Raw genomic sequence first — 27,032 nt, 5'->3', positions numbered from 1 at the left:
GCAAAAAAGCAAAACAGACAGAGAGAGGAGAGGGAGAAGTAGTAAGCCGGTCGACGGAACATAGCCGTACCATCAAAACCGCCTGATCGAAAATGGCGTCGCCCCACGTCCTTTAACGGCTTTTTCGTTACCAAGACGTTCCCACCACGTAGTGCTCGCAAGGCGCTACAGCGTTTGGTTTGACCCAGCGGCGCATGTGCGCGGGAGGTGAGGCCAAGGCAACCACCTGAGATCGGATACCCATGGAGCTGTACGTGTTCTGTCTGGTGTGCGTGCTGTGAGTATCTCCTCCTCGAGTGTTTTTCACTAGTGTCCTTTTGTTGGAGATGCGCAATTACGAGCGCGGTCGCGCGCGCTTCTTGTTTCATGCGCGGGCTTTAGCAGTGGTTATTAGGCTGCAAGCAGATGTGCCGCTTAGTTTTCTAACCTTTTGCGCTTGTAAATCAACGTTCGCGTAATGCATCCAAGTGACCCTCGTTGTCGAGGGAAGTGTGAGCAGAAATGAAATGCGTACATCTAAAAAAGGTACGCGCGCGCTTACGCAACATTCCATTTGCATGGTGGTTGAAACGCGGCGAGATATTCAATCAGGTGGCACACGCCCCGTAATTTGCGCCCCCTTCTTTCTCTCTCTCGCGCTAACGGCTGACGGGCTGACGTCTGCTTGAGGGTGGAGTTCATACTTGGAATGCGTGATAGGTGGTGCATGTGTGGCATTTGTTGCCTTGCGAATATTTTCCAAAAACTCTCCTATGCGCAAGAACACCTTAGTAAGGCAACCGAATTAGCAATTTATGTTGAAAATTGGAAACTGTCACAAAAATAGGAAAATGTATTTTCACAGGCCGGACAGGCGCCGGGACTATGAGGGAGTCAAATAAAAGACAACATAGTAATGACGGCTTTCTACTGTTCTTCAACCTGTCTCGATAATTTAGCGCATTCTCTAAAAATGCAGTCACTGAGGTGGTTGTGCACTGAACCTGCGATGAGCCACAAGTGGCTAAGTCGATATTTGAACAGAGGCCACTGACCCGCAAGCCGTCGCCCTCGTCGTGCGCCCGCTCTGTCGCGGTGGCCGACGAATCGAAACTATTGGTCGCCGCACGTGTTCGCAGCTCTGGTTCCACCCGTAGGACACCGGCTGGGTGGTCGTGGAGTGACGAGCGCGGTGTCTGGTGAGCGCAGCGTAAGGAAATGCGCTCGGTGGTGATGATTCCGCGGCTAGCCGATCAGATGGTAAAAACTCCTTCGCGCTAGCGCCTTCTTTGCTTCCTGTTTTAGACGATGTTGAGACTGTGGGGCCCGGGTTATCATCATCAGCCTGACTATACCTACTGCAGGACGAATGCCCTCTGATATTCCCCCTATTAACCCGGCTGTGTGCTAGCTGCATCCACTTGACCCCTGCGAACTTCTTAACCTCATCCGCCCACCTAACATAATGCCGCCCCCTGTTGCGCTTTCCTTCCCTTGGAATTCAGTTTGTTACCCTAAGCGACCATCGGTTATCCTCTCTTCGCATTACATGTCCTGCCCATGCCTATTTCTTCTGTATGCCCATGCCCGGGTTATTCCGTTCCCTTATCAACAAGTAACCCGATAGTTTGTTAAAAGCGCTTCAGTGGTTTAACAACACACTTCTGTATTCTGCAGGTAAGAAGGGCTGATATTCATTCTTAGCGCAGCGATGGTCGGTTTGTCTTGCCTCTCCCACAGTGTGCTTAGAAATGGAATAGACTTTTGTTGGCTGTAAATCTTGAGGAGAACCTGGATCCCGATACACAAAACGCTGACATCTTGAAGAATTTACAGACAGAGCAGTCTGTGATTATGACTTATTAATTTAGACGACATACTAGCTCAACATGTAATTAGTCAGTTTTCAGTTAGGATCGAAACACTACAGTTCGGCAGTTCACTTTGGAAGTTTAGTAGGCTCACGATCATTATCAGCAGGGCTATACCCACTGCAAGGCCGGGGCCTCTCCCATATTCATCCAATTAACCCAGTCCTGTGCTATGTGCATCCATTTGACATCTGAAAACTTAACCTTATCCACTTATACCTAACTTTCTGCTGCCCCCTACTATGTTTTTCTTCCCTTGGAATCCTATTTGTGATCTTTAGTGACCATAGGTTACCCTCTCATCACATTACATGTCCTCGCCGTGCCCATTTATGCTTCTTGATTTCGACTACAACGTCATTAACTCGAATTATTTTTCTTACCCATTCTTCGCTCTTCCTCTTTCTTAACGCTACACCTATCCTTTTTCGTAGCATAGTTCTTCAACTTCAGTAATCGTTTCTCGCTAGCCTCCACGTTTTATCCCCGTGGTGAGTACCGGTAAGATGCAACTGTTGTATGTGCTTTGCCGGTTAGCTGCTTCTCATGATCTGCGAGTATTTGGCAAATGCGCTCCATCCCAATCGACTTCTCCTATTTATTTCCCTTTCGTGGATCGGATCTATGGCTACTACCAAAGTAGACATATTCGTCGGTCGATCACTTCCAGTGCCTCTCTACCTTTTCTAAACTTCTGTTTCTTTCCCAGACTGTTGAACATAGCCTCAGTCTTCTGTGTTCTAATTTTTAGGTCTAACTTCTGCTTTTGCTTGTCAGGTCATTAATCATTCTTTGCAATTCGTCCGCTGAATAAAAGTAGATTGATCTTCCTGAAAATGAGACTCACACGGCTGGAAAGATTTATGATATCGATAACATGAGCCGCGGATTAAACGTTCCATTTTTAAAGTTGAACACCATGACCCAAAGAACCATGGCAGGAGTCACAGGAGATAGTGAAGCAATTGTCGTTATCCAACTATCGGAGAGATGCAAGCAGCGTACAAAATAGCGAAACATCAAGATGGACAGAAGCGAGCAATGATTTCTCATGTCTTAGAAAGATGTGGAGTAGATATTAAATGAAAAAAAAAAAGTAAATTTAAAGACACTCGATCTAGAATTTCTGCTTTTCACATAGGGCTCGAGAAGTTATAGGGGAAAGCTGTGGGCTGTTGACGAGGAATAAAAGAACGATTGTCAGAACAAGGTTTCTCTTATCCACGACATACTTATAGCCGATGGAGGCGCTTTAGGGATAGCGGCTTGCAAGCAGCGATTAGCAACACATAGCAAAGCGCCCTGTGTGAAGCTGCTCTATGCTTATCATAAAATATCAGAGTCTTGCAGATAGTTATGGGGAACGCCTAAGCTCCACCTTTAAAGGTAATAAGCAATATAGCTCTCAAAAAATGTAGTCTACGTTTTTCGTTAACGTAATTTACCGTCTGTACCTACCTGCAAGCCTGTTCTGACGCAGGCCAGTGCAGTTTTTGACCACTTTCGAAAAATTAAGCCAGGTTCAGACGTTAAATTATGTTGTCAAAAAGCATAGACTTTGAGCGCAACGAGTCGATTAGTTTGCGCAGGAGAATTTTCGACAACTCGGGCAGATGAATGCGGAACACCTTGTATAAAGCACCGCATTAATCAATCTGTGCGAAAGTGCATGTATGGCCGAGTAGAGTGCCTACAGTGACGTCAGTGGTACCGGTTAAGTGTCTAGATATTTGTTTTCTTTTTCAAGACCTCCGCATAACGTATCCATCACTGATAGCTCAGCAAAGGTAACACCAAATAACAATAACATATCTACTTCCGAAATACGCCGAAAAGAAGGGCCTGTATGTTTTTTTCTAAACAAAAGTGCACTTATGAAAAAATAAACAGGGCAAGTGCTTTTCGACGGTTGAATGTCTGGATCGCTACCACAAAAATAAAGGGGCTCATACAAAGATGACAAATTCAAACTGAGCGTGCAGAAACACTATGACCGACTACAGTAACTGAGAAGAAGAAAAGTGGCAGATGTTGATAGGATAATAACGCAGTGGCGATGTTGGCTGTTGGTATACATCAGCGGAACCAGCCCAAACTGTGAGAACTGGTCAATGAACCGTTTCGTGTTTCATGTTCGTTTCACTGCTTCGACCAACTCAGCATAAGGACAATTTAATTATTATTTATTATTATTTACGAATACACCTCAAAGGCCTCATTGAAGGGGTATTGCATGCGGGAGTGGTACATTCAGCAGATGAAATTTTCGATGGATGATCTGAATGATGATGGGTCGGTGTCGTCCACGATGACCTTTGGCAGGTCATTCTAATCCCTTGCCGACTTGACAAAGAAAGATGATAAATGTGCAGATGTCCGGGCAGGGGGAGGGTAGACAGCCTTCCCATGGTTTGCGCGGTCAGAGATGCGGTGGGCGGGGCTGATAATGGAGTTCAGGAAAGGATGGTAGTAAAATTTATGGAGCAAACCCAGCCTATCTATCTTTCAGCGGTTAGCTAACGTTGGCAGGTTGGCATTGCGTTTTAGTTCAGAGATACTAACGTTATAAGAATAGGCCGAGAAAATGAATCGCGCGATTTTGTACTGCTTCGAGAGTAGCTGAAAGATTATTGTGATGAGGGTCTCAGATGGCGCAAGCGTATTCTAGTTTTGGGCGAATAAGTGTTAAATAAGCCAGGCATTTTACTAAGGGGGGTGCTTGACGCAAGGTTCGACGGAAATAACCGAGAAGACGATTTGCTTTGTTAGTGACGTGAGTTACGTGAGAAGACAGCATATACCGCGTGCCAAGAGGATGCCTAAATCTTTGCAAGTTGCTACTGGAGTGATTTCAGTGTCACCGATAACATAGAACGAAGATGGTTGAGAATGACGTCGATGGAATGATAAGAGAGGCGTTTTCTTCACATTTAGGGACATCAACCATGTTTTACCACACTTTAGTACGCGTTGGATGTCCGACTGAAGAAGCACAAGGTCAGCGTTGTTATTTATAGGGCGCTAGATGACACAGTCGTCTGCGAACATGCGAATGTTAGGACGGTGCCCTGGGGTATCCTAGTTATAACAGAGGAATAAGGGGATCAACATTTATTAGCGTGTACAAACTGTTTTCTATTAGTGAGAAAGCTGCAAATTCAACTATAAACAGAATCGTTAAGATTTAGACGCGAGAGTTTTAGAAAGAGTCGTTTATGGGGAACTTTATCAAAGACCTTTTCGAAATCTAGGAAGATAGCGTCAATAGGAATGTTAAGGTCAATGCTGGAGCTTAAGTCCTTAGTGAAGAGAGCTAACTGCGTGTCGCCAGATAAACCTTTTAGGAAGCCATGTTGGTTAAGTGAACAAAGTTGACATACATTAGGAATTTTGTTGCCTGGAAAAAGATTACGTGTTCCATTACTTTTGATGTTATACAGGTGATAGATATGGAGCGATAATTATTAGAAGATGAACAACCTTTTTTTCGGGACTGGAATGACCTTGCCTGTTTTCCAGTCGTGTGGTACAACACCTGATGAAAGTGATTACTGGAAAATATAAGACAAAAGTATAGGTGGATGTATGTTTTGGGCTTTTCAATATTTTTGCATTGATACCATCGATGTCCGTCGGTGATGTTGATTTTAAAGAGTATTAATTTTGCAATGCCGTTAGCCTCAAAGGTGACACCCGGCTTAGTTGGGAAGTTAAATGAGGGAAATTGGGAAGTTGATCATCTGATTCTTGAGTAAAAACAGAGCTAAAAGTAAAATTCAAAAGTGCCGCGGCATCCCAATCCGCGATCGGATTATTATCGTCTTCGCGCTGTGTTGTGTTTTTATCTGAGTTTGGTTAATACATTTCCAGAACTGAAGTGGGTTAATACGCAGCATAGCGGGTAGGGTGGATGAAAAAAAAAAAAAAAAACTCAGAATAAAACTCTCTAAAAAGAAACAAAATAAGCACTTGCATCCGCACGAGTGGCAATAATAAACGAACAGTGAACCAAAAATGTAAAAACGAAATAAGCACTTGCATCCGTACGAGTGGCAATAATAAACTAACAGTGAACCAAAGTCTACCTGTGTTGAATGGGAAGGCACACTCTATACCCAGAAAGCGGGCGTTTGTATTGGGTCTAGATTAGCGCCTGTGCTTAGTGAACTTTTTTTGTCATTCGTGAATCGAGGTATCCAGAAAGATTTGGTTGGGAAACGGTCCCGAATTTTCAGATACGTCGATGATTTTTTGATTCTCATTGAAAAAACGCATTTTGGCTAGGCACATGTCTACAGTGTTGGAAGTATTCAAAGCTACTGCATGGGGTTTGCAGTTCACCACTGAGATACCCGTTGATAACAAGATACAATTCTTAGATTTGTATTTGACTTAAGGGAAGGGGCACATTGTTGGAATTACGCATCACGGGCCAATAAACCGCTGTTGAACTATAAATCGCATCATTCTAAGGTAGTGAAATGTGGAATTGTTTCATCATTGTCTTCTGCGTTGTCAAAATCCTGTCACCATGCTATGAAACAATTTCGATAATCAGGCTAAGAGATTTATGGAAGCAGGATATCCAGCTGAGCTTATAACTTTGGGTTACAATAAAATAACTAAAAAGCTTAAATCACCGGCATTGCTTCCGTCTTCACAGAAAGAATAGAAACGGAGAAAGTTCGCAGTCCTTCCCTATGTACATCGCCTTTTTCATGGTCTTAAAAATGTGGCCCATAGGTATGAAGTTGATGTAGTCTTTTCGGCCCCTAATAAGCTCAATAAAATTTGCTCAGTGGTAGAAAATAAATCCCGCAATCCTAATAAATCTGTAGCGTCTTGTGCTGTTAAACACGATAAGAGATTTGTGCCGTGCTCCAAAGGGGTAGTTTATAAAATCCCCTTGTCCTGTGGTCAGATATACATTGGACAAACGGGACGATGTATTAACACGCGACTCAGAGAACATCTCAACTCATTAGAATCTAATCGCTCTACTAATCTAGTTGATCATTGCCGTGAGTGTCAATCCTGTTTTCCGTCCTTGCATTTTACTGACATTTTGTACAAACACCCCGACCAGTTGACTAAGGAAATCATTGAGGCGTATAATATGGCTAAGAAAGAAAGATTGTATGTCAGCAAACCTTCCCTGCTCCTGCGTGATTGTGAGGTTGCGTATCTGGATGTCACATAGTAACACACGCGTTCTGGATTTGGTGTTTTATTGCTTCTGTGTCCTTATATAAGCGTGTTTCCTGTGATTAAACTTTAGTTGAGAATCAGCGCTTGTTCCTGTGGTTTCTTCACTCTCGCCCCCGTTTGTTCGCGCTGTTTTTTTTTTTTTTTTGGATAATGCAAACTTCCAACTGGGTTTATTTAGGAAACTGTACCTACATATACAGAAAAGTGAAATCATCACAGTGATCCAAGATCAAACACGTGGGCACACAACCAGCAAAGATCCACTACCAAGCAGGGCAAGAACTGCTAAATCTCATCAGATTATCACTGAGGCCAAATGTTGCTTGCAGTACTAGGAAGGTCGAATGATGAAGGCAAGGTTATACCAGCAAATGCAGACAGACACACATACATGCTAGACAATGCGCGCGCAAACAATGCACACATGAATAGAAAAGCACACGTAACAACGCATTTCTATGGCAAAACCAAGTCAGACCTAAAAACGAAGTAAAACGTGCAGTCGCAAACTAAAACTGATAAAACAGCCAAAAGGCTAAAAGCACCAGTGAATAAAATCGATTTTCTAGGCAAAAGCCGCGTCAGTCATAAAAATTAACAACAAACAAACACGTAGAGGTGTAACAGCAAGTGAACCAGCAGATCACACATGTCCTAAAAAGGCTAGCTTCTTATCTAGGAGTGTTAACGAGGTTGAGCTAATATATTTTTCACCACTTTTTATTATTGAAAAGACCTCAATGATCTTTCTCTGCACTTTGGTTTTGCTACATGCGAGAATTATAGTGCCCTCATACACAGGTTTGCATTTATGACAGACAATGTGGTCATACAGGTTGCCAGTTTTGTAACTTTCCACATTCATCTTAAGTTCAATTATTCGTTAATTGACGCATCTATCCGTCTGTCCTATATATGCGCACCCACTAGTGAAAGGCAGGCTGTACACAACATTGGTGGTGAATTCGATGAACCTAGTGCCATGCTTCTTTTCATAACGCTCACGTTTCTTGGCCAGAACGGTACAGACGCTTGACAGCTTAGTAGGCGCGGAAAAGAGAACAGTTACATCATTCCTGTTGCCAATATTCTTCAGGTTATGCGAAATGTTGTGCAGGTAAGGGATGACTTGAACCTGCTGTCTTGGCCGGGACACAGTCGAGGCTTTCTTACTGTCATTCCTTTGGGCTTTTTGCAGTAGACTTGCTGTTACACTGTGAATTACGTTGGCGGGATATCCTGCTTTTTTAAGGCGATTGATCTGGATTGTGACGCTGCTTTTCAGGTTTTGTGAACAGGGTCTGGCAAGTGCGGCTTGAAGAAGCCCAGCTACAATCCCATGCATGACAAGCTTCGAGTGGGCGCTTTCATAGGCCAATAAGCTTTTCTTGCTTCGTGGATTGTATTTGAAACAAGGACCGTATCCGGATTCGCTGAAAGTAATTAGTAAATCAAGGAACTGAATCTCCTGCCGATGTGGGAATTCCCAGGTGAACTTAAGGCCTTTTGCTTTGGAGGTGAACAACCTTACAATTCTGGCCACAAGGGCATCCAAGTCGCATCCAGGCGTCGCTTGAAGTATGATAAGGTAGTCATCCTCATACCTCAGGACTTTCAGAACACCCATGCCTGTCAGGAAGTCAGACATTCGTCGGTCACGGCAGACAAGTAGATGTCACAAAGTACCGGTGCCACAGATGATTCTATGCCTATCCCTTCTTTTTGGACAAATAATTTCTCGTTGAAGAATATTGCTGTGGAATTGAGATAAAACTCAAGGAGGGTGATGAAGTTGTCGGTGCTTAGGCCTGATGAGCTCCGCGCTATAATCGCTTTCGCCTCGTAACACCTTGGTGGTCCAAAGTGCCCCCTAGAATTTTTTGTGCACGCCAGCTTTGCTATGAATGTACTCATTGGTAGGCCCAGGGGGCTAGTTATGCATCGTCTAATGAGTGCTTCTAATTTTCTTTTTTTCCCGTCCACTGAGGTTTAAATATCGCAGCTTATGTGGCTGATAACATATGCCTGGATAACTTTGATCAAGCTTCTTTCTCTCAAGCCTCGGCCCTTCAGTGTTATTCTCTTGAAGTGCTTAAGACCAGTGTGACGTAAGCCCTCCAGTTTCTTTAGTATCCCGTCGCTGAATCCGTTCTTTTGAATTGATAGCCCTAGGATTCATATTTGGTCAACCTTTGGTATGGACATTCCTTCCACTTTCATATCAAATTCTCCGGCGGCCGCGAGCTCTTACATCATGCGCAGCGCACCTGTTGCTCCTCTCTAGTTTTCGAGCATGCGCACTAGTTACGTAGTTACTAGCCGCGTAGTGCGCTCATTTAAAAATAGTAGAGATCCTTCCCATTCGAGAGGGTAGAACAAAAAATCTTCTTACCATCAAGAGATACGGAACTCTTGAACTTCATTACAGGCCGCACGAAGTGGCTCAGAAGCACACACCCTGGGCTCTACACTTTTGACAAAGACTTTACATCTCCGATGAGCGCCTACTTATGGCAAAACGTTTTTCAATCCATTATTCTTTCGCTCTCTTTTTGCAGGGTGCTGTCAACGATCGTGGTACAGGGCATCTACTGCGCCATGTACTGCTCGTATCCGCTGCCCGGAGGTTACGACCCCTGCCCCATGCTGGCCCGCTTTAGGCGCAAGAGGCGTCGGCCCTCCCCGCCGCGCTCAAACTCGGCAGAGGTCATGGTGAGTACTTTCTTCAGTTGCAGGCGCTGCATCTGGAGTGCGCCAAGCTTGTCAACACGTGGTCAGCTGCAGATTTATGCAGTAGTTTTAAAGCAACCTAACCTACTCGTAAATAGCATACCTTTACTTGCGTCTGCATGCTGCGAAGAGGTCCGTTTTGTCCTCCATCTGGTGATCTCAGCCAATTGCAAGGTTATGTAACGTGCAGAATTCTGACGGGCTAGTTGGCACAGATCGTTATGTTGCACCAGAACGTATTTCGTAACCATTTTGTCTCGCGCACGCTCTAACATGTTTATGAGAGTGCTCCGATACTTTTGCCATGAATCAAGCTGGGCCTACTGGCTTTCTCTGTGAGGTGGTCTTCGCTGAAAACTCCCATCTGCAATTTCGCGGCAGAGCCGCACTGCCGCCGAATGGCAAACGAAACCTCGCAGAAAAGCCAGCGTAAACTCGCAAAGGAAGACTTCGTTTTTACTAATTCGACGACGAGGCGCGAGAACGTCTGCTTGCTTTCCGTGGTCACTAACCACGCCTTTCGAAGGGAGCGTACGAGCCTTCCGCTCTTTCTCCGTACGTATACGGAAGGAACACACGCTTCAGCCACAGCCACATTCTTGGACCGCGCCAAGCTGAGCGCTGGAGGCGCTCCTATTTATGTCTTTGTGCTGAAGGCAGCAAGTTTGGCCCGTGACGGTAGCGCTGGATTTATCCCCTAGCGGAGAGATGAGGTCCTTTTAGGAAGACGTATACATATAATTGCCTAAAAAAAAAGAACTGATATAGGCTTTGCGAACATCCATACTTCGCCACTAAAGCCCTTTTCCTCGCACTCACAAATAATATAAAAAAATGTATCTGGAACGTTCCAGTTTACGCAATTTGGGTTTGCTTCAACTCCGATCTTGTGGAGGTAGCCTATGGTGTACGCGACTCCAAGTCGTAACCGATGGAGCAGAGTTCCTTGGCGTCGCATAATTTAGATGGTACGTGAAGTCGTTAGCCTGCATTTAGCCGAAAGATGCGGTCCTGCTGATAGCTTGCATCGTCACAGTATAGACGCATAGCAGATTGCATTGAATGAGCCAGTAAGGCTGCGGCGTCACTCCCTGAGAATGAGAGGTGTATGGAAGGCGGGTCTTCATGAGCCACCTTGGCTTCCGCGTCAGCATTTTTATTGACTGCGATACCGCAATGGGTGGGGATCCATTGAAAATTAATGACGTGGTCATTATGGAAGACCTCAGCAAGTAGAACAACAATTTGCGCGACTAGCTGCTCATTGCAGCTTTTAATGTGTATTTTTTCATCCGGGGAATGCAAAGGTTGCATCGGCGTTCGCAAAATGGGAGGGCGGCATCACTTTTGCAACGTGGTGGGGGAAGTGCTGCAGCAGAGGCGTTTGCGCCGGTATACTACAGGATATTCCCAGCAAATGACGTCAAAATGTGGTATTCTGTTGAGGTTGAAATACTAGTTTTCTTATTTTTATTTCTGTGACGTTGTGACCCCATGGAACATAATTGCTTTATAACAAGCAACAAATATGTACTTAGTAAACATCTTCTAATATGATATTTTATGAAAATAAGGCTATAAGTTATGTTTTTGATATAGTGACACCAACCTTTCAAATTTTTGGAAGCAATTTAGGACAATGAACGAGAAGAGAATCACGAAGAGAATCCATTTAAATAATGTTTTTTCTGAACATCGAGAGACTGGGAATCTGATTGCAAGCCCGCTTGCTATTGCTATTTCTGATACCGTCACACAGAATAAGCGATTGAGCAGTTGTTACAAAACGTTTTCTGAGTTACGTCTTATGGTGTGTAACTTTTGCCAGAATGAACAAATTTTAATTTCGTATATGTAGTTCGCTCCTATCTGTAACGTCACAACGCCCTTATAGTAACCAAATAAATAAATACATAAATACAAATACAAATACGGACGGGCTCTACGCGCCCGTCCACGTCCTCTTCTCGTCCGTGTCTTTTTTAGCGCAATTCCCTTTTTTAAGTAAATAAATACATGAATGAACTGTTGTGAAATTAAGACTTCAACTTTTACGAAATTCTTAAAATATTGGCTGCTTTGCCAATATTCCGTCTAAGATGGGATATAAAGATTGAAATTCGGCAATCTAGAGAGCAGGGCAGTGGAAGGAACGCAGGTAGAGAGAACAACACAGGAGGACGCATTGTCCTTTGAAAGTTTAATCACCTTTTGGGGAACTCGAAGTAGCTCTGCTGTGTCGTCAAGGAGGTCACGAAATGCTCGATAACACAACACAGTCTCCAGCTATGGTGAGACAGGGAATTCTGCCGTTTAGGTGACGGCTGCAGCATTTGCGGGCAGACGACCCACTGGAGGGTGTTAATGTTCGGACATGTGAGCTCAAATAAGGCTCGCTAACAAAAATTCACTCTGTGTTCATTTTAAAGACCGCTAGGGAAGGGCGTTAAATTTCTATATGATCTTTCCGTTAATAATTATTGGGGCTTACAAATTACCTACATCCATAATCCCGAGTAAGGTCTACCTCTGAGAATGAGACCTGTTGGTTGTTCACATTAACCCATGTGCTCTTTTCAGCCAACAGACAGTCGATTGCTTAGATCTATGGCTGATTATCAATATAATTGCTTGTCATACCTGGAACCAGTGATCACGAAGCTGGTTTGGTCGAAATGAAGCTGCAACATGCGACACTCCACGTTTCCTGCAACAGAAGGCTCGTAGACCGGAAATCTGACTTGCTCTGGAGGCGTTTTATGACATGTTATAAACATTATATTAATCGCGAAGTATGAATGATTTATGGAACGTTTTTATCCATAAATTGAGAAAACCTGGGCTCTCTATCAAAGCTTCAAAAGTGGCTTTCGTCTTGCTTGCGCTCCATAAGAAAATGTCCTTTTCTTATTTTTTAATTTCTCTTGACAATGTTTAGGTGCCCAAAGCAGTGGGTAGTATCTTTATTATGGGCCTCGAAATGTCCGACACATGTATATTGTTAGAATAGCGCGGAGTAGAGAAGCATAAATAAATTAACCTCGATTTCTTGTTGCTTTTCCAAATGCCTTTCATAGAGGTATTAATTGAGGATGTTCCTTGAGAGGGCTCTACGCGCAGTTGTTTCTTGTGTTCAGAAAACCTCCGCAACAGAACTTTTGAATGCGCCGTTCAACATGGCAAGGAGCACTTCATTCGCATGACTGCGAAAAACAGCTAAAATTGCTCAAAAGCACGCTTGTGACCACAACGAGCGGCGTCATTATTCCACCGTGGTCACTTGCCAAATGCCACCAGTAGGAGCACGTGACAACTCGAGAATGTCACGCGCTCTCTTAACTAGACACAACTCAGCAACTAATCAGTAACGTGCTCTCATGACTTCACACTGCCCCGCAGTGCACTCGGCCCTGTCAGCTGCGACCTGTCATAGCATGGAGTCACATGGTTTTGTGGGTTCACACATCCCGGCGACCAATCAGCGCTCGGGAATGTCATTTGCCAGCTTCATCATCCAAAGCAACAGCCAACTTTGTCATGGGGCATGTTTTCATGACTGTACTCACCTTGGCGGCAGCCCTGCGCTCGGCCACTTCACCTGTCAACTCAGCTGTATCAAATGCAGTCATGGATGGCATACTGCCTAATCCTCTGTGTAGACTTCACACACCCTGGCGACCAGTCGCAGCTCGGTAGTGTCGTGTGGCCTCGAATGAATGAATGAAAACATTAATTTTTATATACAGGGAGGGTGTGACAGCTGGGTGGGCTCCCTCTTACGGGAGCTATTTGGCATCGGTCACGGCCTGGACCCGCTCGACCAAAGCCTGTTGCGTCGTCAGGTCAGAGCAGCCGAGCAGGGTCGCCTCCCAGCCCTCCCGGGAACGATTGGGTGCACGGGATAAATTGGGATTTTTGAAGCGAAAAGCTTCACTAGGGTAGTCAATTCCGAATCTCGCGTGTGCTCCGTCGTTAGAAAAAAAAATACAAGGGTTCAACGCTGCTGAACCAAATATTGAGCGACAGCATTAGCCGTGGGTGACCGAGCGTTCTTCTTCTCTTTTTCGTCTTCCTCAGCCCACATATAAAGCCCCGCTTTAACCAAGCCGTATGAACGTGCCTTAATAGCCTATAGGGGTAACGGGAATGCCAGTGTCCTAGCAGGCTGATTCTGACATAACCGTCCCATGTGAAGCGAGAGACCCAAGTTGGCAGCTCCTGCTAGCCCACACCCTAGTGTCACTTGGGGTGTGACGTCTCAGCGTCGCGTTGGTCAGACGTACGTGGCTGCCGCGGCGCTACGTTAAAGTCGTTCAGTCGTGTCTGACTCTTCGTGAACCATGTGGACTATATCACGCCACGCTTTCCAGTCTCTCACTATCTTCCTAACATCGCATAACTTCATCTGCAGCGCCTCGAGGATGCGAGTATTGCTTTCGCAATAAAAGCCATAGCTGCGCATGCGCAAACCACGTGACGTCACAGGAGAAGAATGGTGCACTGCGCTAGGTTTTCAAGCCGTCGGCGTGGCACCGTGACACCGTATGCCGGGAAAGAGAAGAAGAAGAATGACAGGAGACGAGGCGTCGAGTGCTGCTGCTCAGGTCGAAGCCACTGCTTCATGGTGGAATGAAAACAAGAGGAGGCGGCGGGCCGAGGAAAGTGAAGAACAGCATTCCGAGCGGTTGTAAAAGAGACGTATGAGTGACGCAGCAAGACGGGTGTGTTTTACTGCTGAGAACACTGGATGTGACGATGAGGTTAACAGTTTACGAAAAGTGGACCTTGACATTCGGGTGAGTGGCGCCCGTGTGCTGTGCGATGTCAGCGTTGTTGTTGTTGTGGCTCTAGGAAGAAGGAAAAGAAAATGCACGGGTCTGCTACTGGCTCTGTAGCTGAACCACCTCCGCTGCCTCGTGCCGACAGAAGAGAAAAAAGAGAAGAAAGAAAAGTAAGAGCGAAAGAAAGACGCGCGCCGCAACAACAGCCGTCGCCCACCACCAGCGGTGGCGTGTGCAATGACGGCCTATAACAGATAAAAATTCGGTGCCGGGCTAGCCCACGCCGCAAGCGGCGGTGACCCACCTGTACCAGCCGCATCAGGGGAGCAGGCCTCCGCGATGTCAGCGCGCGTTAAAGATCCCCAAGTGGTCGAAATTTCTCCCGCACCCCTCCACTACGGCTCCCCTTTCTCTCTTTCCACTTTCACTCCCACCTTCCTCCCTTCCCTTACGGTGTGGTTCAGGTGTCCACAGAGCAAGTGTGACAGATACTGCGCCTTTCCCTTCCTGTGAACCAATTATTATAATTCGGCTGAGTGAGCTTGGCTGTGCTACTCGTGTGTTTCAGCCTCGCTTCCCAGATAACCCATTTGAAAGTGTGTGTAGTGGGCTCACTACGCCAAGGAACAAGCTAAGCCATGGCATCACCGAACCTTTTCGCTTCTGATATCCAGGCTTAACCAAATTAAGCCACCACAATTTTTTGCTCGACATGCATACAATTTGAGCAGGAAATATAAACATCCAACTAACAACAAAACGTGAAGGAAGACGTCATTTGAAACCCACAGACGCCTGAATGTCAAACTATAAAACTTGCCTTTACGCTCTAATCGCGTTCCCAATTTTACAGGCTCACCTGACACAGGTCCTAGTAAGCATAGATTGCTGGTAATCTTTAACAATAATTATATCACAGCACAAACAACAGTTATCTTGAGTGTGCGCTCAAAATATGTAGCATGCTTGTGATTCACGATGTTAAGGTAAGTCATGGCCGCAGAAATCCCCGTGCAAGTGGGGTTGTAGTATTTTAGTATTGCCGGGCCCGAATGTCGCCAAACTCAGTATTTTAGAGCGCAGCTCTTTGGCGTCCGTTCCTGGGTTTCGCGTCGGCGTCGTCGTCGGCCTCGTAACCAGCTCCGCCCCCCTTTCATCCCCCCAGCGCTAGCAGAGACCGACTGATACCGCTGGATGCCGCTGACGCCTCTAGAGAGTCAAGATAACGTGACTGCATAGCCTGATTGATTGCCTGATTGATTTATAGGAAGAGAAAGGCGCGGTAACTGTCTCACTTGTTTTCTGTGGACACCTCAACCGCGCCGTAGGGGAAGGGAGGAAGGTGGGAGAGAAAGTGGGAAGAGAGAAAGAGGAGCCGTAGTGGAGGGCTACGGAGTAATTTCGACCACCTGGGGATCTTTAACGTGCGCTGACATCGCACAGCACACGACGCCTCTTCGTTTCGCCTCCATCGAAACGCAGCCGTCGAGGTCGGGTTCGAACCCGGGTACTCCGGCACAGTAGTCGGGCGTCTTACCACTGCACCACCCCGGCGGGGCTGACTGCATAGAACACCGTCGCCGCCATACAGAAAGAGGAGGGGAGGGTCCCCCCCCCCTTGTTCCTGTGTGGCGGATAGGGTGCTCTTCAGTTGCCGACGCGCCGGTTATTTCACGTAGGCCCCGGCACGTCGACGAATACTTGACCACCTTCCAACGGCTAGACCTGGTTCTTGGCGCTGTGGAAGCGAGGGTATCATATTGTTTGCGTCGGCATCGGCGGCGTTGTCCCTGAAACCAACTCCGCAGCTGGGTTTGACTCACTATCGGCGTCAGCAGCAGCATCAGTCAGTCGCTGCTATCTCTTCCCTCCTCCCTTTATCGCGTTGTCCGCTTGCTGCGCGCGCTTCTGCCCCCATCGTTTGCCGCTGGGTGTACACGCCGCCCCCCTCCCCCCTCTCCCTGCGAGTCTCCGGTTGTCAAAGCACCGTCTCGAACTTAATTCCTTTCTTCGCCCCTCCTCCAATGCAACCCCTGTGCGGTGGCAATCAGAGAGCCAGATCAGTGGCGGCGGATCTGTATATGTGCACCGCCCGAGCCGAAATTGCCGCTGCCGTTCGCCACTGCGAAATTATCTGCCAGTTCTTTCTGAGCCATGAGCGAGACGACCGGTGGAAGTCCTCCGTCTGCTGCTGCTGCTGCTGCTGCTGCTGCTGCTGCTGCTGCTGCTGCTGCTGCTGCTGCTGCTGCTGCTGCTGCTGCTGCTGCTGCTGCTGCTGCTGCTGCTGCTGCTGCTGCTGCTGCTGCTGCTGCTGCTGCTGCTGCTGCTGCTGCTGCTGCTGCTGCTGCTGCTGCTGCTGCTGCTGCTGCTGCTGCTGCTGCTGCTGCTGCTGCTGCTGCTGCTGCTGCTGCTGCTGCTGCTGCTGCTGCTGCTGCTGCTGCTGCTGCTGCTGCTGCTGCTGCTGCTGCTGCTGCTGCTGCTGCTGCTGCTGCTGCTGCTGCTGCTGCTGCTGCTGCTGCTGCTGCTGCTGCTGCTGCTGCTGCTGCTGCTGCTGCTGCTGCTGCTGCTGCTGCTGCTGCTGCTGCTGCTGCTGCTGCTGCTGCTGCTGCTGCTGCTGCTGCTGCTGCTGCTGCTGCTGCTGCTGCTGCTGCTGCTGCTGCTGCTGCTGCTGCTGCTGCTGCTGCTGCTGCTGCTGCTGCTGCTGCTGCTGCTGCTGCTGCTGCTGCTGCTGCTGCTGCTGCTGCTGCTGCTGCTGCTGCTGCTGCTGCTGCTGCTGCTGCTGCTGCTGCTGCTGCTGCTGCTGCTGCTGCTGCTGCTGCTGCTGCTGCTGCTGCTGCTGCTGCTGCTGCTGCTGCTGCTGCTGCTGCTGCTGCTGCTGCTGCTGCTGCTGCTGCTGCTGCTGCTGCTGCTGCTGCTGCTGCTGCTGCTGCTGCTGCTGCTGCTGCTGCTGCTGCTGCTGCTGCTGCTGCTGCTGCTGCTGCTGCTGCTGCTGCTGCTGCTGCTGCTGCTGCTGCTGCTGCTGCTGCTGCTGCTGCTGCTGCTGCTGCTGCTGCTGCTGCTGCTGCTGCTGCTGCTGCTGCTGCTGCTGCTGCTGCTGCTGCTGCTGCTGCTGCTGCTGCTGCTGCTGCTGCTGCTGCTGCTGCTGCTGCTGCTGCTGCTGCTGCTGCTGCTGCTGCTGCTGCTGCTGCTGCTGCTGCTGCTGCTGCTGCTGCTGCTGCTGCTGCTGCTGCTGCTGCTGCTGCTGCTGCTGCTGCTGCTGCTGCTGCTGCTGCTGCTGCTGCTGCTGCTGCTGCTGCTGCTGCTGCTGCTGCTGCTGCTGCTGCTGCTGCTGCTGCTGCTGCTGCTGCTGCTGCTGCTGCTGCTGCTGCTGCTGCTGCTGCTGCTGCTGCTGCTGCTGCTGCTGCTGCTGCTGCTGCTGCTGCTGCTGCTGCTGCTGCTGCTGCTGCTGCTGCTGCTGCTGCTGCTGCTGCTGCTGCTGCTGCTGCTGCTGCTGCTGCTGCTGCTGCTGCTGCTGCTGCTGCTGCTGCTGCTGCTGCTGCTGCTGCTGCTGCTGCTGCTGCTGCTGCTGCTGCTGCTGCTGCTGCTGCTGCTGCTGCTGCTGCTGCTGCTGCTGCTGCTGCTGCTGCTGCTGCTGCTGCTGCTGCTGCTGCTGCTGCTGCTGCTGCTGCTGCTGCTGCTGCTGCTGCTGCTGCTGCTGCTGCTGCTGCTGCTGCTGCTGCTGCTGCTGCTGCTGCTGCTGCTGCTGCTGCTGCTGCTGCTGCTGCTGCTGCTGCTGCTGCTGCTGCTGCTGCTGCTGCTGCTGCTGCTGCTGCTGCTGCTGCTGCTGCTGCTGCTGCTGCTGCTGCTGCTGCTGCTGCTGCTGCTGCTGCTGCTGCTGCTGCTGCTGCTGCTGCTGCTGCTGCTGCTGCTGCTGCTGCTGCTGCTGCTGCTGCTGCTGCTGCTGCTGCTGCTGCTGCTGCTGCTGCTGCTGCTGCTGCTGCTGCTGCTGCTGCTGCTGCTGCTGCTGCTGCTGCTGCTGCTGCTGCTGCTGCTGCTGCTGCTGCTGCTGCTGCTGCTGCTGCTGCTGCTGCTGCTGCTGCTGCTGCTGCTGCTGCTGCTGCTGCTGCTGCTGCTGCTGCTGCTGCTGCTGCTGCTGCTGCTGCTGCTGCTGCTGCTGCTGCTGCTGCTGCTGCTGCTGCTGCTGCTGCTGCTGCTGCTGCTGCTGCTGCTGCTGCTGCTGCTGCTGCTGCTGCTGCTGCTGCTGCTGCTGCTGCTGCTGCTGCTGCTGCTGCTGCTGCTGCTGCTGCTGCTGCTGCTGCTGCTGCTGCTGCTGCTGCTGCTGCTGCTGCTGCTGCTGCTGCTGCTGCTGCTGCTGCTGCTGCTGCTGCTGCTGCTGCTGCTGCTGCTGCTGCTGCTGCTGCTGCTGCTGCTGCTGCTGCTGCTGCTGCTGCTGCTGCTGCTGCTGCTGCTGCTGCTGCTGCTGCTGCTGCTGCTGCTGCTGCTGCTGCTGCTGCTGCTGCTGCTGCTGCTGCTGCTGCTGCTGCTGCTGCTGCTGCTGCTGCTGCTGCTGCTGCTGCTGCTGCTGCTGCTGCTGCTGCTGCTGCTGCTGCTGCTGCTGCTGCTGCTGCTGCTGCTGCTGCTGCTGCTGCTGCTGCTGCTGCTGCTGCTGCTGCTGCTGCTGCTGCTGCTGCTGCTGCTGCTGCTGCTGCTGCTGCTGCTGCTGCTGCTGCTGCTGCTGCTGCTGCTGCTGCTGCTGCTGCTGCTGCTGCTGCTGCTGCTGCTGCTGCTGCTGCTGCTGCTGCTGCTGCTGCTGCTGCTGCTGCTGCTGCTGCTGCTGCTGCTGCTGCTGCTGCTGCTGCTGCTGCTGCTGCTGCTGCTGCTGCTGCTGCTGCTGCTGCTGCTGCTGCTGCTGCTGCTGCTGCTGCTGCTGCTGCTGCTGCTGCTGCTGCTGCTGCTGCTGCTGCTGCTGCTGCTGCTGCTGCTGCTGCTGCTGCTGCTGCTGCTGCTGCTGCTGCTGCTGCTGCTGCTGCTGCTGCTGCTGCTGCTGCTGCTGCTGCTGCTGCTGCTGCTGCTGCTGCTGCTGCTGCTGCTGCTGCTGCTGCTGCTGCTGCTGCTGCTGCTGCTGCTGCTGCTGCTGCTGCTGCTGCTGCTGCTGCTGCTGCTGCTGCTGCTGCTGCTGCTGCTGCTGCTGCTGCTGCTGCTGCTGCTGCTGCTGCTGCTGCTGCTGCTGCTGCTGCTGCTGCTGCTGCTGCTGCTGCTGCTGCTGCTGCTGCTGCTGCTGCTGCTGCTGCTGCTGCTGCTGCTGCTGCTGCTGCTGCTGCTGCTGCTGCTGCTGCTGCTGCTGCTGCTGCTGCTGCTGCTGCTGCTGCTGCTGCTGCTGCTGCTGCTGCTGCTGCTGCTGCTGCTGCTGCTGCTGCTGCTGCTGCTGCTGCTGCTGCTGCTGCTGCTGCTGCTGCTGCTGCTGCTGCTGCTGCTGCTGCTGCTGCTGCTGCTGCTGCTGCTGCTGCTGCTGCTGCTGCTGCTGCTGCTGCTGCTGCTGCTGCTGCTGCTGCTGCTGCTGCTGCTGCTGCTGCTGCTGCTGCTGCTGCTGCTGCTGCTGCTGCTGCTGCTGCTGCTGCTGCTGCTGCTGCTGCTGCTGCTGCTGCTGCTGCTGCTGCTGCTGCTGCTGCTGCTGCTGCTGCTGCTGCTGCTGCTGCTGCTGCTGCTGCTGCTGCTGCTGCTGCTGCTGCTGCTGCTGCTGCTGCTGCTGCTGCTGCTGCTGCTGCTGCTGCTGCTGCTGCTGCTGCTGCTGCTGCTGCTGCTGCTGCTGCTGCTGCTGCTGCTGCTGCTGCTGCTGCTGCTGCTGCTGCTGCTGCTGCTGCTGCTGCTGCTGCTGCTGCTGCTGCTGCTGCTGCTGCTGCTGCTGCTGCTGCTGCTGCTGCTGCTGCTGCTGCTGCTGCTGCTGCTGCTGCTGCTGCTGCTGCTGAACGAGCTGCCAGAGCAGAGGCCCAGCGCCGTCGCCGCCAGAATCCAGAGCAGTAAGCGAGGCTGAAGCAGAAGCTCATCGCCGCCGTCGAGAAGACCCTGCCGTTCGCACCGCCGAAGCGGAGGCTCATCGCCACCGTTGAGAGCAACCAGGTGTAAGCGAGGCTGTAGCAGAAGCTCATCGCCGTCGCCGAGAAGGGAGTCTTTGTTAAAGGAATACGTGTGAAAAATAAAAAAAATAATTCTGTGACAGCGCATAGATGTGTTGCTCGATTTCTTTGCCTCAATCTATCAAAAGGTGAAACAGCTTATTTGCTGCGCTCAAATTTCGCATTAGGAAGTAACGTAATCCTGGATAATTTTTTAATTCTGCAGCGGGACAGTCCAATTGACCAGAAACTGACCGATTTCTTAGTCACGGCATGCGCTATTCTATTAACAGTTTGAGGACCTCATAAGGTCGCGTCACATTGTCAATCACTCATCGGGATGTGTTATGGAGACCGCCTTTACACCAGAACGTGGTCTAAACGTACCCTGGGCCGCACTTACGGACGCCTTCGGGGCAAACGTGTATCCACCAGCTAGGTCACACGTGTAAGGGTCCGCAGGTGGCAGAGATTTTGAGGCGAAAGCTTTTCTAGGCTCGTGGTGCGCGGCAGAATGTGACCGCCGGACGCGTCACCGGAAAATGTCCGCCGTATGAAGACAGACTAAATAAGGAAAACTGATTGATAGTCATAGTTTGTGATTAATAAACGTAATAAAAGAGTTGGTTGATATATATTGCTTATAATAGAGATTGGTAGAGGTTTTAATGACTGATAATGACTACCAATGATTTGTAACGACCCACATGTGTAATGACGACTAGTAACGGCTACAATTGATTAGAAATGACTAAAATGCTTAGCAATGAGAAGTAATGAATAAAATGACCTTCTAGTGACTTGTAAGGACATATATGTCTAACAGCGACTTGTAACGACTGCAATTCAATAAATGACTAAAATGCTTGTAATGCGTAATAATGACTAATATTACTTCCTAATGTCTTGTAATGACCGATATGTCTATAACGACGACTTGCAATGACTGCAACTGATTAGAAATGACTAAGAATGCTTAATAATGAGCAGTAACGTATAAAATGACTACTAATGACTTGTAATGACTGATATATCTAACGAGAACTTGTAAAGACTACAATTCATTAGAATGACTTAAATTCTCAGCAATGAGTAGTAATGACTAAAATGACCTACTAAATACTTGTAATGAAAATATGTCACACTTGCTCTGTGGACACCTGAACCGCGCCGTAAGGGAAGGGAGGAAGGTGGGAGTGAAAGTGGAAAGAGAGAAAGGGGAGCCGTAGTGGAGGGCTACGGAGTTATTTCGACCACCTGGGGATCTTTAACGTGTGATGTGCGTTGTCAGCGCACGTTAAAGATCCCCAGGTGGTCGAAATTACTCCGTAACCATCCACTACGGCTCCTCTTTTTCACTTTCCACTTTCACTCCCACCTTCCTCCCTTCCCTTACGGCGCGGTTCAGGTGTCCACAGAGCAAGTGTGACAGATACTGCGCCCTTTCCTTCCTGTGAACCAACCAACCAACCAATATGTCTAACGATTGATTAGAAATTACTAAGAAGCTGAATGATCAGTAGTAATAATTAAATTACTAATGACGTGTAATGACTAATAAGGCTAGCGATGGCTTGTAATGACTACAATTCATTTGAAATGACTAAATGCTTAGTTATGAGTAATGACTAAATTGACATAATAATAACTTGTCATGATTTGCAATTTCTGCAACGTATTAGAAATGACTAAGAATGCTTAGTAATGAGTATTAATGACTAAAGTTACTACGAATTGCTGCTGCTACTACTACAAAGCTGTTGCCATTCACCTTTTAAGAGATATCTTAAGAGAGCCATGTAATTTTCTTACTTTAAAGTATCTAGAGTTTTTAAAGCTATCGCATTTTCAACACGTAATGGATTTAAGTGCCCTTGGCTTTTTTTTTCTTGCAGATTTCCATGGAAGATGTTAAAGTGCGGGAGCCGGAAACTCCCTCGCCTGTGCCCACACCGGAGTACAAGCCGCACCGGGGTCAGACCGATGTCTGACGTCTTCTGCATTGGAGGGAGTGCGCTTGCAGCACTCCTGCGACCGACGTACTGTGCATGTCCGTGACGCTGTTTGCCGACGTGGTTTATAGCAGGAGAAGCGTTCCGAGGACAGTGCCCGTGCAACGGAGCATCAGAGGTGCCTACATGGCTGCCGCCATCATAGACGCCGAGAACACCAGTCAGATTTTAAATGAGGTTCGCGAAGAGAAGCGCCCTGCCTCAACTGTCTTCGAGGACTTTCATAGGCGCGCAACGCGCTGCGTGAGAGAGTTGCGAAAATTATTTGTCTTCTTTCATAGCGTTAACAATATCGGCCAATTAAATCGGCTGTGGAAATTAGATAATTACCTAAGATAGGTTATCGTTTGTGTTCACGTTACGAAGGCGGCGTACAAGGCATCACATACGTTTCCTTTTTGGTGAATAGTTAAGACAGTGCTTGCTCTGATTGTTCTAATACGGTTTCAAAGAGCGGAATAATGCTGCTCTGCGGTTAGAGCATTCGATCGTTTCATTTGGATCCATCTTCGATTATCGCCCTTGCCAGCCTGCACCCGCCCATTATGTATCGACGTCGGACACTCTCTGGCCTTGGAAGACATTTTTTGGGACGCAGCGGCCGGGCTGACGGCCTCTAGGACAAGAAGTCATATCGCAGCATTTGACGCGTCTTCATCGTTAGCTGGGCCCGAGCAGTTTTCTAAACGTGTTCTACCATATTTGCGCGCTCAAGTATGTGATAAAAAAGCACCCGGACGCTGCTTTATGTAGAGGACACAGTTTCGGTCACTGCGCTGTTTTAGCGTTCATATGCTTTCGTATAAATTCTAGCCGCCGGTCTTGTGACGAGTGTAATTCTGCAGTCTCAGCACAGAAAGATGAGAGTGGTGTCAAAGGGAGGAAATACTGTCGAGCATGGCTGTCTCGCGAAATCCCATACAGAGCGCTTTCTTAATCGAATGAGAGGATACTGTCCAACACGTCGGTTCTAGAAGCTACTTCGGTCACCTGGCGGCAACATGTTGCTGTTATTGAGCGCAGCTGCTTGCCTTCTCCCCTGGCTCACCGCACTCACTGGTGGGAAATGCGCGGTCGTAGCACAGTTGTTCCAGTCGTTATGTGCTTTAGCCAGCTCCGCGTTTCCTGCAGAGTTATCCCAGATTGAGGCAAGCGGCGAAAAGGTCGCCATGAGGATCTCAACCGGTGTTCACGATCTGAAGGCGTGTGATTCAGGCGCTTGTCTGTGCGAGTCTTCCTTCCGTCCTCGTCTACGACGCGCTGCTCTTCTTCGACATGACATACCGACTCGCCCAAGCATCAGTTTGAATGAGGCGCGGCCCTACGCCGGGGACACCTGTGTGCCTATCAGTTTAATCTGCATTCTTGAAATGCAGAATATTACCACGAACTTTTACGGCTCCTGCGGTGCCAGGGGCCCCGTTGTTTTTCTGATCGTCAGTGAGCTTTATAAAATGCATTGCGGAATAAAGACACCGCTAATTTGGCAGCAATTGTGTGCTTGTGACTTCATGAAAGCAACAGCGCAAGAAGCGCCTCAGAGCTAAGGAACAGACGTAAAACTCAAGCTTACTTTATGCAACGTCATGCCATATCATACCGTAGAGAATGAAGAACATGCACATGCACCAGGAGTGAACAAACGCCGTAAAAAATAGAAACCAACTCCATGGTAGACGCAGGACCCTTCCAGAAGTGCCGGCGTCTTATGCAGCATTGCACTGAAGGGGAGCTTACGCCCGAATTACAAACCCTTATATTGACATTTTGAATTCTTTATTTATGTGAAAATAAATAAATAAATAAACAATCCAAACGCATTGCACGACTGTAACCAAGTAGAACAAAAAAGCTAAAGTTAGTGATGTTGAAGCACAGACAAACTTTTCTAAATGGGACGGAACGATAAGCGTTTGATAACGAAGTCAGAACGGGAAGTGTTTGCCGGAAAAAAACTATCCGAAATATGTTTGTACGCGCATAAAAAGTGGCATGTTAAGCTCAAGATGTCTCCTACTAGAAGAAAAAGTAGCGAAGGTAATATATTAGTTACAACAAAGGCGACAGGACGAATGAATAATAACGTGAAAAAAATTTAGAGATTACGTACCGCTGTTCAGCGAGACATGTTAGGATAAGGGGAGACATAGCTGACTGACGAAAACTGGTAGTCACAACGCCTTAGATAAATCTAAAGGCTTTCGTGAAAGATGAAGCGCCACACAGTGCTCACACTTTCGCCCGCGCATTTGAAGCGGCCAGTCTGGCCGCAATTAGTCCGCAGCATTGCGCCGAATAAAAGGCTTCATGCGTGAAACGTGCACAACTTCAGTGCCACGGTAACGACTATGCGGAGGAGGGTAAACAGGGGAGACGCGATAGTTGACCGGAAAGGTTTTTGCAAGAACTGAGTAAGGACCAATGTAACGACGCTGGAACTTGTCACAAAGGCAAGGAGTGCGTAATGGTGTCCAAAGTAACACCTCGTCAGCGGGACGGAACGAAACTTGGCGATGGGTTGCATCATAGCGGCACTTGCGGTCTTCCTGTCTAGCTTCAGTGTTGACGCGAGCAAGCCGGCGAGATCTGGTCACTCGGGAAATGAACTGGTCAGGAAGAGAGGATGAGGAACTGGCATGTGTAGAAAGGAAAGAGGCATCCAGAAGGGTAGCGGGAGAACGGCCGTAAACGAGGAAAAACGGGGTTTAACCTGTGGTCCGCTGTACAGCCGTATTGTAGGCGAACGTAACAAAAGGAAGTATTACGTCCCAGTTTTGGTGTTCCTGGTCGACGTACAGAGACAGCATGTCAGAAAGCGTGCAGTGGAACCGCTCAGTCAACCCATTGGTCTGCGGGTGATAGCTGGAGGTCAATTTGTGATGTGTGGTTAATGCGTCAAGAACTGCGGCTACAATAGTCGACAGCAATGTCCGACCACGGTCACTGAAAAGCACTTGAGGGGTCCCATGGCGCAGTACGAGGGATTCCAAAAAGAAGGTCGCGACCTCATGTGCCGAGCCATTAGGCAGGGCAGCGGTCTCAGCGTAGCGTGTTAGGTGGTCGACGGCAGTGACGATCCAGCGATTATCTCGTGGGGACAATGGAAGTGGCCCATATAAGTCTATGCCAACAACGGCAAAAGGAGTAGCAGGGAAAGGTAACGGCTGTAGTAGGCCAGCAGGAGGAGAAGCCGGCCATTTGCGGCGCTGGCATGGCAGACAAGATGCGACGTATTTTGCCACGCTTGAGGCGAGGCCTGGCCAGAAGAAACGGGTTTTCACGCGGTGGTAAGTTTTATGAAAGCCTAAGTGACCGGCTGTAGCATCATCGTGGAGTGCCGCCAGGATATGGGTGCGAAGCGCTCTCGGGATAACGGGGACCCAACGGGTGCCTTCAGAGCAATAAATATAGCGGGAGAGCACGCCGTCATCAAGTTCGAACTTTTGGAGTTGCCTGCGCATCCTAGCGGTAGGAGGGTGAGAAGTACCGGTAAGAAGGTCGATTAGGGAACAGCAGTAGGGATCTGCTCGCTGGTGTGAAATAATGGCGTAGCGATCTGGAGGAGCACTGGTGATGTTTGGAGCTCTGGGCGACATTGGGACGTCAAGGGTGCATGCAGGAAGGCGCGAAGAAGCACTAGGTGGTGATTCTGGAAGCGAGCAACGGGAAAGAGCATCGGCATCTCGATGCTTGCGACCCGATTTGTATGTAACATCGAAGGTGTATTCCTGCAAGCGCAGAATCCTACGGCCCAGGAGTCTAGTCAAATTTTTGAGGTTTGATAACCAACACAGAGCGTGGTGATCGGTAACGATCGTGAAATGGCGGCCGTAGAGGTAGGGGCGGAATTTCTGAACTGCCCAAACGATGGCGAGGCACTCTTGCTCAGTGATGGTGTGTTGCATTCCGCTGGTGTTAGAGTTCGACTCGCAAACGAATTTACCTTTTCCCGAGAAACGGTATCACGTTGCAGAAGTACGGCGCCGATACCGAGGCTGCTGGCATCGGTGTGGAGAATGGGGGCAGCAGTGTCATCAAAGTGAGCGAGAACAGTATCCGAAGTGAGGACAATCTTCAGGGTTTGAAAATCTTTTTCGCATTCTTCGGATTAATTGAAAGTAGTACGGTCGGTAAGAAGGTGGTGTGGTGCAGCAATAGTAGCGAAATTGCGAATGAAACGGCGAAAGTATGAAGATAGGCCGAGGAAACTGCGTAAATCTTTAGTCCGCTGAGGGCGTTCAAAACTGCAGCAAGCTTGTCAGGGTCGGGTCGAATACAATCGCAGCTGACGAGGTGGCCCAGGATCTTGATTTCTTTCTTGGCGAAATTGCACTTCTTTGTCTTTTTTGTCTTCAGCTG

The 27,032-nt window shown here is 49.3% G+C and overlaps 1 protein-coding gene across 1 annotated transcript; it reads left to right on the top strand.

Moving 5' to 3' along the window:
• On the top strand, window positions 1–26,032 carry LOC146180985 (uncharacterized). Its single transcript, XM_084576211.1, has 3 exons — window positions 1–277; window positions 9,617–9,770; window positions 22,557–26,032. Exons 1-3 carry the CDS (start codon window positions 243–245, stop codon window positions 22,650–22,652), a joined length of 285 nt encoding a protein of 94 aa, XP_084432337.1. The 5' UTR covers window positions 1–242; the 3' UTR covers window positions 22,653–26,032.
• The last annotated feature ends 1,000 nt before the right edge of the window (window positions 26,033–27,032 follow it).

This window comes from Amblyomma maculatum, chromosome 8, assembly GCF_055883805.1.
Source record: "Amblyomma maculatum isolate TAMU_Amacu chromosome 8, ASM5588380v1, whole genome shotgun sequence".
In the NCBI taxonomy this organism is placed as follows: domain Eukaryota; kingdom Metazoa; phylum Arthropoda; class Arachnida; order Ixodida; family Ixodidae; genus Amblyomma; species Amblyomma maculatum.
Note: the sequence above shows the minus strand (reverse complement) of the source record. Positions and strands in the feature narration are given on the sequence as shown.

Coding starts and splice junctions, on each gene's coding strand:
- LOC146180985 (XM_084576211.1), top strand. CDS start 243: ATGGAGCTGTACGTGTTCTGTCTGGTGTGCGTGCT. Junction 278..9,616: donor TTCTGTCTGGTGTGCGTGCT/GTGAGTATCTCC, acceptor CTCTTTTTGCAG/GGTGCTGTCAACGATCGTGG. Junction 9,771..22,556: donor CAAACTCGGCAGAGGTCATG/GTGAGTACTTTC, acceptor TTTTTCTTGCAG/ATTTCCATGGAAGATGTTAA.